The sequence below is a fragment of the Aythya fuligula genome, chromosome 1 (assembly GCF_009819795.1).
Source record: "Aythya fuligula isolate bAytFul2 chromosome 1, bAytFul2.pri, whole genome shotgun sequence".
In the NCBI taxonomy this organism is placed as follows: domain Eukaryota; kingdom Metazoa; phylum Chordata; class Aves; order Anseriformes; family Anatidae; genus Aythya; species Aythya fuligula.
This window is the reverse complement of record NC_045559.1, coordinates 196,213,469-196,225,361: the sequence shown is the minus strand read 5'-3', so window position 1 is coordinate 196,225,361 and position 11,893 is coordinate 196,213,469. Positions and strand designations below refer to the sequence as shown.

At 38.5% G+C, this 11,893-nt stretch overlaps 1 protein-coding gene across 1 annotated transcript in view; it reads right to left on the bottom strand.

Annotated features, from left to right (window-relative positions):
• Positions 1-206: 206 nt before the first annotated feature.
• SLC36A4 (solute carrier family 36 member 4) overlaps positions 207-11,893 on the bottom strand; it is an 81,481-nt gene continuing 69,794 nt past the window's right edge. Inside the window, exon 11 of the mRNA XM_032207535.1 lies at positions 207-4,363. Coding sequence (XP_032063426.1) covers positions 4,062-4,363 — 302 coding nt within the window. The 3' untranslated portion in view covers positions 207-4,061. The remainder of the gene's footprint in view (positions 4,364-11,893) is intronic.

The following is an 11,893-nucleotide window of genomic DNA, read 5'->3' as shown; positions in this document are numbered from 1 at the left end:
GATTTCTAAGGAGCACCCACATTACTTTGAAGTGCAATTTATTATCAATGAACCTTCACCTCTTGAGCATGCCTGACAGTCCCATGTCAATTGCCTGCCTTGGATAACTTCAAAATAAAAACAAAGGTAAATTCTGCATTAAGGCAGCTATTTCTTGTAATGATGTAATGTGGCGATATCCCAGAAAAGAGTAAGTTAGCAGAGGATTATTATTGTTTTCTTTATTGATACAGAAGATTTAAGTTACAGAACATTAGGTGAAGCCACCCTCTTCCTCGCCCACTATTTGAAGATGAACAGCTACAGACAAGAAATGATCCAGTTACTTATAGTGCAGCTAATGATTACATTAAAATGGTTAACAATATCATGCTGTAAAATATAAGTGCATGTTCAGTATATAAATACAATAGCTTTCTGTTCCTTGCCAAGAACATAAGCCAATCACATTCTTCAGTTTAATTTACCTTGTGCTAAAGTACATTTCCTTCTTAAATATATATTAATGTAAACCATACCCATTAAATCTGGAGTTTCACTCCTTGCATCTTAACTCGAACTTTATTACAGTACTTTAAAAGCTGAATGAACACTCTTTATTATTCGGAAGAGGCTTCTGTCAGATTTCCCATCTTTTAAATCTTTGGCAATGTTTCACAGGAACACTCTTATTATTCAGACGTAGTAGTTCTTTTCTAGTTCTATTAGCGACATTTTAGTTGCATCAAGAGCAAGATATTCTGATTCCTCACTCTTTCCATTTGAAAGAGCAGGCCACACAAAGCCCTGTATGAGTGTTAAAATAATGAAAATCCTACATTGTAGGAGAAAATCAACATTGTACAAAATATATTAATAAACATTTTAAAGATGCAAAAGATACACCATTAGATATGGCAACAGTGACCCACTGCATAAAAACACTACTTCATACCTGGTCAATCAATGAATGGCAATACATCTGCCTGAAAATCTGCCCCTTGACAGGCTGTTCCATAGTCAGACATGGTAGAAAGATCTGTAAGGCTTTGTATTCAGGCCAGCTTATCCTAAGTTTGACGGCTCAGATTAGATTCCTCAAACCTATCAAGCTTCTAAACAGGTGGCCTGAATTTCAAAAAGCTGCTGCATTCACCTGTGCTATAGGGACCCATCTCAGCAAATCTTCATGTCAGTATTCACTTGCACCTGTCAAAAATTACCACCAAACTCTGAGCTGGCCAACTTCTGCACCCAGGCAGAAAGACTTTCTCAGAGGTGTTCACTAGGACACAATCACTGAAGAACAGATGATACGAACGGACTTGACCATCCCTTATTTTCCAAACATGTGGGTAGACAGATGCAAATTGGAAAAAATAGCTTTAATTTAAATCCTATTGGTCCCACTAAAAATGTTCCATGTAGAAATATTTAGTATCATGTAAAATATGCTGCGCAGAAACGCTATCAGTGCGTAGTGTATGGTTTATGTACACAGCAGGTGTATTACCAAGCAGACTGAAACATTTATCTTCAATGTGTTTCAAAACGGCTTAAAGACTGAAAAGCCTTGAAGACAAAAAGCTGAAGTTACCTTTTGCCTCTCCGATAATTAACTGTGTTTGCTCCTCAGTGGCACTTTCATACAACAGGTTAATACCATAGCATTAAACCGGCTGAGACTCAGCCCTTCAAAGCGCCTGTGAAGTATTTAACTTCGTCCACGCTAAAATAAAAATTAGAACATTGCTCAGAACTATTGCTTGAACAAGGACACGCAGTTCAAACTGCATGCTGTAACAAATCCCTATCAGAAATGCCTTCAGTGGAGATGAAAGTGCTCATATGCAGTCACCACACTGCAGATGACTGGAGAAATATTCTGAAGAGAAAATATAAATGCAGATACATCTATCTCTATATTATTTTAGCACTGTAATGCAAAATGATAGATTGCCAAAGGGTAAATTTCTGAGGAATATACAGAAAGCAACCAAAATACTATATATATTCTTATCTTCATTTGTATGAATATAATAAAGAGGTTTTGGCATACCATATGTCTTGGAGGAACATTATAATTAAATATATTCCTTAGAAAAAGGAATTTCTTCATAACAGAAAGGACTATGATAAACAGAGTTCTATTATTTTACAAAATATAGAGTGTTTTTAGGAAACAAGACCAAAAATATAGCTTTGGCATTTGGAGTGAAAGTCATCTTTGCAGTGTGAGCCAAAAAGTCAAATATGAGCCCTGAAAATCAGGACTCTGGCTGGGGACTCAGCACGCAGGCTTGCTGAACAGAACTTGTTTCTACCCAATTACCAACTTATCAACATGCTCTTTTTTTCCTTGCAAAATGGACAAAAGAAGCAAAAATTAGTAAAGGGCATGTTAGATCCTATTTAAGGCAGAACATAAGCATGCAAAAATAATTATTATATGTTCCAGTAGAAATATAGTTAGTCTACAGACTTAGCAATATGTACATAGCAATATGTAAAGGAAAAAATACCATTTTATACATTTGTACAGTTGAAATTAAGGATAAAGTAATAGTGTAATAATGGGTTAGGGCAGCAGCTACCAAAATGTACAAAAATAAACTGCTTATCTTTTGTGGTGTTAAGTGTTTTTTTGCTTCATTGAAGAAAGTAATATTGCTCTAATAAACAACATTTTGTAACATTTCCTTCAAAATCCAAAGGAGATAAATAATTACTTGCTAAAAAAATATCATTTTCACATGTATGTCCTATATCTCATATAAGCTGTACCTCTCTACACAGTACCAGTAGTCGAAAGCAAGTCCTGAGACAACCCACACCTTCAGATAGCCTGCAGGCAGGTGGGGCACTCTAGGGAAAATAGGCTTCAAAGCGGACACCCTCTGGGCCCCCCTGCAATTCACAGTGCTGTGAATTACAAGTTCCTTCACAGATAACCCACAGCTTATATGCGTGAAAGCATGGCATAAGCTCCATTCTAGAAAGTAGTGTTTCGTCCTTTTCTTTCTCAAAAAAAAAGTTACCATCAAGAAACCTGAAGCTGCTTGGGATAGCCCTACCCCCATGGCTCTGCAGAGCTCCATGGATGCCATTTCCCTGGAGCAAGGGTCTGGCCATGCTGAGCAGCTTATGGTACAGAAACAGATAGTAACAGACCATGCAAGATGTCAAAAGCACTCCTACCTGGCTCATTTTTGCTCTAATAAAGGATCTAGTCTTTAAGCCTTGTCCCTCTATCAGTCTTGTATATTTTTCAGCTTAAATAGTCAGACTGTCAGCATGAAAAAGTGCCTTTATGCTCACTGTCATGTAACCCACCAACCACAGTCTGCTCTACCAAACTGTATTAGGAGGGCTTGGTGCTTCCAGTTGCTTGAAGAGCTCCCCTTGGAGTGGAAAGACTGAAGAAGAGTGGGTGTCATTCTGCACAATGCACCGTGATTCCAGTCAAACCAGCTCCCAGGGACCAGAGCTACACAACTGTAATCACCCAAAAGCATTGCCAAGGCAAACATCACAGTCCCCACAATGGAAATAAAAAACACAGGTCTTCATTTCTATAACTAGTGTCTCTGGCTCACTGGGGTGCAACCCACTAGAGACAGCCAAGAGAAGGTCTGTGCATCACTGAACTCCCACACAAGCCCTTAAAACAGAGCTGGAGGGAAAACAGTAGTGCCTAGGCTTTGTGTAGAGATCTGATGGATGGACTAACTTACACCTTTTCTGAGGAGGAAAGCAACTTAACTTCCTTAGGAAACCCTTCTTCTGTTTTGCAAATAATCTAAGATCACTTCACCTTCCTGTATCATTCTATGTATTTTAAATCCTGACACCAATTCAGTTTTGCACTAGATGAGTACAGAAGATTGAGAGCAAAGAGGTTAATTCAGGTAGCAGATCTGAAGTAATGAGAGAATGAACAAATAACAGAGTGAGAAAGGGCTGCATGCATTTTTTCAAGAATTCATTTAAAATCCACTGGAATTTGACCCATGTGCAGGTCTGCCATCCATCCTGGATTCTCGTTAAGGAACAAAATAGTTCATGGCATCTGGTAATTTCTTTTAGCCAACCACCAAGTTTGTAGCATTTAAATCAGCAGGGATGCTCTCAGTTGTGTTAGTTAGAGCCGTGGACGCAGGGTAAATGATTTCTTCAACCGTCACATACGTCCCTGTTAAAAAGCCAACGACTCCAATGACAGCTATGAAAAGGTCTTTGAATATCGTCCACAAACTTAAGTTTTCCTTGTAGAAAGTGAGGATTTCAACCAGAGGGGGCAGAATCAGTGCCAGAGTGCTGCTGCTGACTGCTCCAACGAAAGAAATCACCAGGTCCAGGCGAGGGATCAGAACTGCTACAGCACCTAAAACACAAGAAGAGCAATATTGGCTGCAGATTCAACATCCTTATGAAAAATAAAACTGTGACAAACACATAACCTAGGGACTCGTGCTTTTAAAAAAGTTCTATCGTTCACTATGTTTCCAGATACGAGTGGTGTGCACTGTGTAGATTAATGTATGTATTTCTGAGCAGGGTACCTTTTCATGCTCATGTGAGATACTCGGTTTTAATTTTTAATTTCTGTATGAGTTGGCATAGCTCTAAGTTAAAGTTTTCTTGTAGCTACATGATACGTAAACTCGGCCTGCAAATTACAGAGAAATGAGAGATAAGAAATTGTACAGAGACATTTTTACTCTTTTATGCTTTTTTTTAAGCCAGAAGAATAAAGTTCAGGCAAAACAGTAGAAGGAGGTGGTGCATGGTGCTCAGGAGATACTGGTAAAAGATACATCACTATTAATAACATAAAATTACATAAAGTTCTTCAAAAAGGACACAAAACCTACTGGCCACTAGGCAGTCTCAAACATTTCCATCACCTATCTACAGACTCATCTCTTGAAAAATCTTGGTCTATACAACTGCATTCAATGTAAGAAATGCCACCATACTAGTTGCACGGTTAGCTGAATGAGAATTTAGTTCTGCCAAGACACAACTCTGAAACCAAGGCCCACTATGCCAGTTTGTCATGTAATGCATGTAATGTTTTTGTTTCTCTGTTAGAAAACAGCTTTCAAAGGCCAGCTGAGCACAGACTCCAGTATAATTGGGAGAAGGAAGCAATTGGAAAAAAGGGGAGTGGGGAAAACTGCTGTAAACACCAAAATACCAAAAATAGCATATAATATGTTTTTTACCTCCCTTCTTAATTCTTAAGCCATAACAAAAACATGTTTGGCTTTAGAGCAACTCCTCCAATAACTAAATATTCTGGAAATAACATTTACGGTAATAAGCAAATGGCCCAAGCAGGTAGGAAATCCTCATATAACATGTAGGGATGTAAACCAGAAAGTGTGTATTGGCTTCATAATTTCTGGGGCTGAACTTTCCATTTGCAGAGCATCTTCACTGGGGGCTGATTGCCACTGACAACCTGAAATTCTGAGAAATCTGATTATGGAAGGCAACACAGCCAAATTATGTTATTGCTAACATTCTCCATTGAGAACATCCAACTTGAGGAAATCTGCAATGGCAAATATACTTGTGACAACAGAGACACGGGTTAGTAAATGCTCATACTGCAGTGCAGTAGCAACTATTTTGGCTCCAGATGTGGTACAACACATCATCCCACTTATTTTGCTAAGAGTGTACCAAACTTCTCTGCACTTCCAATTTTGAAATGATCATGAGCAGAAGGAGTTCAGTCTTGTCTTGTGAAAATATAATAAAAATTCACTTGCACAACACAACAGTTACCTGCTGCTACCAGGTAGCTGCCACAAGGCACCATTTGCTACGCATTTTAATAAAAACCCTCCCTACAGAGGTAACGCTTAAAAAAGAGGCATGGCTGAAGTTAAAAGACCACAGAGGGATTAAGGATTCTCCATCCCATCCTATTTGAAAGAACTATATCATGCACAGATATGGCAAGAAAACCCTATTAACTTGCTCTTGCTTGCCTTGACTATAGTTCATGAACACTTTGTGATTCCACAGAGATCTGAGAGACACAATGAGCTTGGGTAGAGACGGAGGTGTCCTTTGGGAACCCTTAAGAACACCACGACACTCAAAAATTGATGAGCCAAAATTTTTACCCCACTGTTATGATAGACCTACTCAATAACAGTTTCTTCCACTGCATGAGTATGACACTAATAGACTGGAAATATCAAATGTTTACATATTATCTAGGACAAAGCTGAATAGAACGACAAAGGAATTACATCAGAGTTAGCAGAAGTCACACACTACCCACCTCTATAACTTTTGTGGCCATAACTCTGCTCAGGCCATCATACTTGTACATGATACTTGTACAGCAATGCACGACAAGTAAGTAACTGGAAACTGCAGTTGAAGTATATTTGCAATGACTCTTAGGTAATATCCTTAATGTGATCTTCTGAAGCATAGGGGAGGGCTACACATTTATTATCTTGCCAATTTGAGTTGCTGGTGTATTCATCAAACATAGATTTTCAACTTTTGTAATAGACCTACAAGTCTACATCTGTCCAGAATTTAGAAGGTACTGATTAATTTATAGTTGTTTGCTTTGAAACATCCTGCTTTATTACAAATAACGTGGATATTTTTCATACTTTTTAATTGGAAAAAGAGAAAAACTACAGTTTAGAATTGCTTTGGATTATGGAAAGCAAAATGTGTGTTGGTTTGAATCTTGTCAAATGTTTGGCTTACATGTTTTTGTATGAATCTGGGTATTGCTGTGTGAGGAAGTTTGGAAACCTTTTTTAAGGACTTATGTATTTTTTTCTCTGTGTATCTTATGTATTCTCTAACAATCCAAGGGAAATGCAAGCCCTATTTATTATCTACCAAAAATGCCCTCAACAGTTAAGAATGGGGCCAGTTGCTTCTCCCGTTTTCCGGGAGAAGTATACAAGGGGCACTTTGACAGGCACAGAGCCTGATTTTCCCAGCCATATATAGATTTCAAAATACCAAGTCAAGAAGAAATTCTGAACGTTTATCAATAGTCATGAAACTTTCTGGTTTGGAAGCCCTGGGAATCCCAACTGAAAACAGAAGCCCTACAATATTAATGTCAGAGTTGGGAGCAAGAGCCATACGAACATAGCATCTCACAGAGATATAAAGGACTGTAACACATTACTTCTACTTTAAACTCTCCTAATTTCACAAAAACTAGTATTAATGAATTCTCTAGCCTGTCTCTATCATGTAGTAACACATTTTTGTCAGCTGGGGCTTTTGGGGACCCAGGGGAAATATAGCAGAATGTTTCTATTTTCCTAAGGGACATATCAAGCCAGTGGAAAGATAGCATTAATTTTATTCTGTTCATTTTATAGTGCTTCTTCTTTTAATAATTTCCATTACAGAGTCATACTACTAGGCAGACTTGCATGCTGAACTAATTTCAGTGTGATCTCTGTGGGGAATAAAAAGTTTTATCACCTCTTTACTACTGCTTTTCCAAGAGAATTGATGTATTAGAAATGGGTGCTTGACATACGTTTTCAGGACAATTGTCCAAAAATAAATTGCCCTAAAAACATAAAACAAAACTGTGTTTTTTAACAAGACAGGAACCTATGATATGTCAAGGAATGAGTCTCTTTCAGGCAGAAAAAAAGTGCCTACAATTAAATGTCTGCCAAAGAATTATGTCTGCAGGCAAAAAGACACTGTAAAATACCAGCCTGAATCCTCCTTGCTATTTTAATATCCCAGCCTGTGCTCCCCCCCTCATACGAAGAATGCCTTCCTCGAGAGCTCCACAATGGAAATGAAACTGTTTTGATACGTATATACAAAGGAATACAAAACCAAGTAGAAACCTATTATTAATCTGAAGAGAAACTGTCTAATGCAAATAATTAAAGCTTTTGTGAATAATTTTCAGGGCTTTGAACGCAGTTAGCAAAAATATACACATTGGTGGGTGAAGTTTAAGAAAAAAGGATTTAGATAAAGATCCTGCTATTACATAATCATGAATTAGAAAATTAGTTTTTTCTGGGTAAAAAAGTTAATTAACATAGGGTGTGAGGTGCTTTTTGTCCTAGCTGTTCTTTGAGACATTAGAAGACTGTGAGACATACAGAAAATGATTTTTTTAAACATTGATTGCATTTTCACAAAAAAAAAAAAAAAAGTAATTTGCTTAACAAAAGTTCTTTAAATGCATGGTTCTAAACAACAGTTCAATCTCAAAACCAAAATCAAACAAAACAAAGGAGAAAATAAATTGTAGTTGTACTACAAAGCGTCAAATTCTATTTTCACACTGGAGAAAAAAAGAGGCAGCTCACATGCAGGAGAATCACATACATCGTGTGGTTGAGCTTTGGTCCCTTTAGAGTGAAAAGCACGACCATTATCACTAATGATAAGGTCCTTCTCATTTAACCTTCCCTTTGCCCTCTCACTACAACTCCCTGTTTATGATTCCTTTGGTTTATGCTACTTGGAAGGCCTAGAGTCATTCAAGAGAGGATGGGCTGAATAACCGTGCCCTTCACAATGAGAGGTAATAAAGGACACTGCCCTGGCAAAGAGCAGAGCCCCAACAACCTGCTCAGTGCAGGGGCTCCATTTCTTCCCCCAGCCCTCCACATCCGTATCTCAAAGGTGTGGAATTCATCTTTTATTCACCCTTTTGGATGCCAGCATGGAAAGCAAACCAGGCTGTGAGGCCCTACAAATCCCTCATGCTGCAATTTGCACAGAACTGCAACACCAAGTGGCCTTCCTAAAGCCAACATGCACAGGTGCTTGGCACAGCACACTGAATTACCTGCAAAAGTATTTCAATGTTCAGCGAAGAATAACCCGTGGGCCCACAAACGACACCTGGCTAGACTGTTAGATTTGAGATGCTGCATTTATTCATTTGTCTCTGCAGTAAATTTACTTCAGCTTTGCTACTGCTACTTACAAATCTCTTCAGATGCACTTTAGCACAACAATTTAAACAAGTATAATGTGCAGCTAGATTCAACAAATGAGTGTAAAGCATGCAGCAGAATACTAATACTGAGCTCCAAATGGATGATCTGATACAATTACAGTCCTGACGCTGCTCTTACTGCCGATCAGTCTCTTTCAGGCATCTGATCCTATAGATCCACTAGAAATAAATTTGCTATTAAACTGTCCCCTCTACTTCAGTCTCTTAAAATAAATTGCTACTCTGAGACAGCTGAAGGGCTCCCAACAGTGCAAGCAAAAATGAATGTTGCTCATTCAAGGACAAGACATGTTTTTGTCATGGGAAGCAGAGGTAAAGAAGTGAGTTGGAAGCAGCAGCAAAGCCTTGAAGAATCAGTCATGCTGCTTCCAGTGGTGCTGGAAAATTGTATTTCCCTCCCCTCACTGCCATCACTCTGTATTCCACAGTCTTTTCTTGGCTGCACTACATATATATCAAGGGGATTTGTGAATCAGGGTCGCTCCCCCCTTCCCCGCAGGTGGGCTGTGACACATGGGTACTTTGCCATCTATGCCAAAAACAAGACCTGGGAAGTAATACGTTAAAAGCATTTTGTATAAAAAGCAGCTTTTCTTGCCTTCACCCTTGAAAATAATAATGTTACTATATACCTTCCAATTACTGCATGAACTGAGCAAAAGCTGGTATTTGCTTTCAAGTTTCTGATAGCTGTCTTCAGAACCCAGTTTTCAGTGTATTACAGGACACGTGTGAGACCAGACACATTGGATGCCAGAAAGGCTGAGTGAGAAATTCATACGGAGGATGGCAAAAGGGATCATCACAGAGATGTTCTGAGGCACAAAGTGTTCACTCTCCTGATTTTTCTTTCTCCTCCCCCCCCAGGTTCAGAGGTATCTGTTTCATTCCAGTACAGACTAAATTTCTAGACCAAACCCTTAAAACTTTAATGAAATACAGTTCTTTGTGGTAACCTCTGACATTGAGTAGGATTTGGGAATGTCATCATGGGAACGGACACGGCTGTCCTTCCTCATGTAGAGCTTCTGTGGAATTGTTACATCACTTCAGCTCATTTTTACAGGGAAGAAGATGTGTTCACCTAGCGGTGTGGACATCAGCAGTGCTGCAGTAATGAAGCAAATGATTGGATTTTCATGTTGTTTTTAAGTATCCAAATTTGCCTGCTTATTTTGGGGGTATGAAAACTGAGAATTTTTTGGTACAATCAATGTCCACTGTGCACGAGTGCTCTGCATTATTACTGACATGCACATAAATCGCTTGTGAATTCATGGCTGCATATTAAAACTAAATTCGAGAATTACGGCCATAAAAAGACAACCATCAACCATCATATTTCTAAAACAATGCTTTGCAACAGCTGGTGTCACAGGCACAAGCCAGTTACAGCCTGCTGTGTAGATTGATGATACAGAAAGACCGAGCTGCCAAGTGCCCTGGCCTCACAGGGAGAACCACGTGCAGGTTCAGCTTGCTGTGATCACAGGCTTAGGCAGATGAAGTACTAAATTATGGCTTACAGGCCATAATGCTGTCGTCTACAGATGCTTTTAATCCTAATTTGTTGACATTTCACCTCACAAGGTGAAGTTCAGAGAACAGCTTGCTTCATTATGTGAGGAAACCTGGCTGCCAAATGCATGGCTGCCCCCACACCAAAACACAGACACTGTGTCTGCAGCTCTGTCCTCCTCCAGAGTTGAAGAAGGATGATCTCTTTCTTGAAGTTATTTGGATCTGGTACCCGAATTTCAGATGGTTGAGGTTTGGTGAGGTGAATTTCACTTTTACAGTCTCATTTGGAGTTCCCAGTAGGATTTTCAATAATAATACAATGGTAATTCAAAGAAAAATCAAAATTATCATCACCTTCCACTCTGATCACCCACCCCTTGTAAAACTGGCCAAAGGTAGAGGCAGTGCTGTGTTTGAGCAGACACCTCTGAATCAAACAATCTCTATATAGGCATGGCCAGAGCAGTACACCTGCATGTTGAGGGCCTTACAGTACATCTCCTCTCACTGCACATGCAGCTAATTCATATATTCAAACCTCCAACAGATAAGGGACTGCACAAGGAACCACCACAGTTTCCTGGTCTTGGTAAGGCAAAGGGAGTTTGCTGTTCCCAGACGCTGCCCTTCCAACATAGAGGCTGTGCAAAGCTCTACAGTTTTGTGATGTAAAGAGAGGTAAACTTAATTTCTATTTTACAATAAATTTCCAGACAGTTGTCTTAAGTGACTCATATTTAGTAACAGTTAGAAATTTCTTAAAGAAAATTGTATCATCTGTTAGAACTTGAATAGAAAATCACAGTAACAGAAGTATTAACCAAAAAACTATTTACAAAAAAAAAAAAAAAAAAAAAAAAAAAAAAAAAAAATTTCATAAGCATTTAGGAATATAATTAATCTTTTCTCCATGGAAATGCAAACGTTACTCTTCACAGACCTTGGAAGCCTTGAGAAATGGACTGGCATCAGAGTAACCTATCAGCATTTATAACCTCCTGAGATTTGGTGTTTCCTTTGGATTTTTTTATGATTCCTCCCTCACCTCCCCTAACTTCAGCATATTCCAGTTATCATCATCAGAACAGAGAACAAACAAACAGAGTTTCCGTGTGTTGTCTGTGTGTTTGCTTTGCTGTTTTGTTTTGTGGTTTGTTTGCTTTTTAATAATCAGTGTCTAATTCATGACTACTGATATTTTAGGTACTTGCATTTCCCCATTTCAAAATTTCACAGATAGAAATTCTAGCATTAAGACAGAAGAATACAAAAAGATAGAATGTATCCTATGAAATAAAAGATAATCATATATATAAATCCTTGAATATATTAATTATCAACGTTGTGCTTTAGTAGTTACTATCTTTCTCACAAAATTATCTCTTCTTA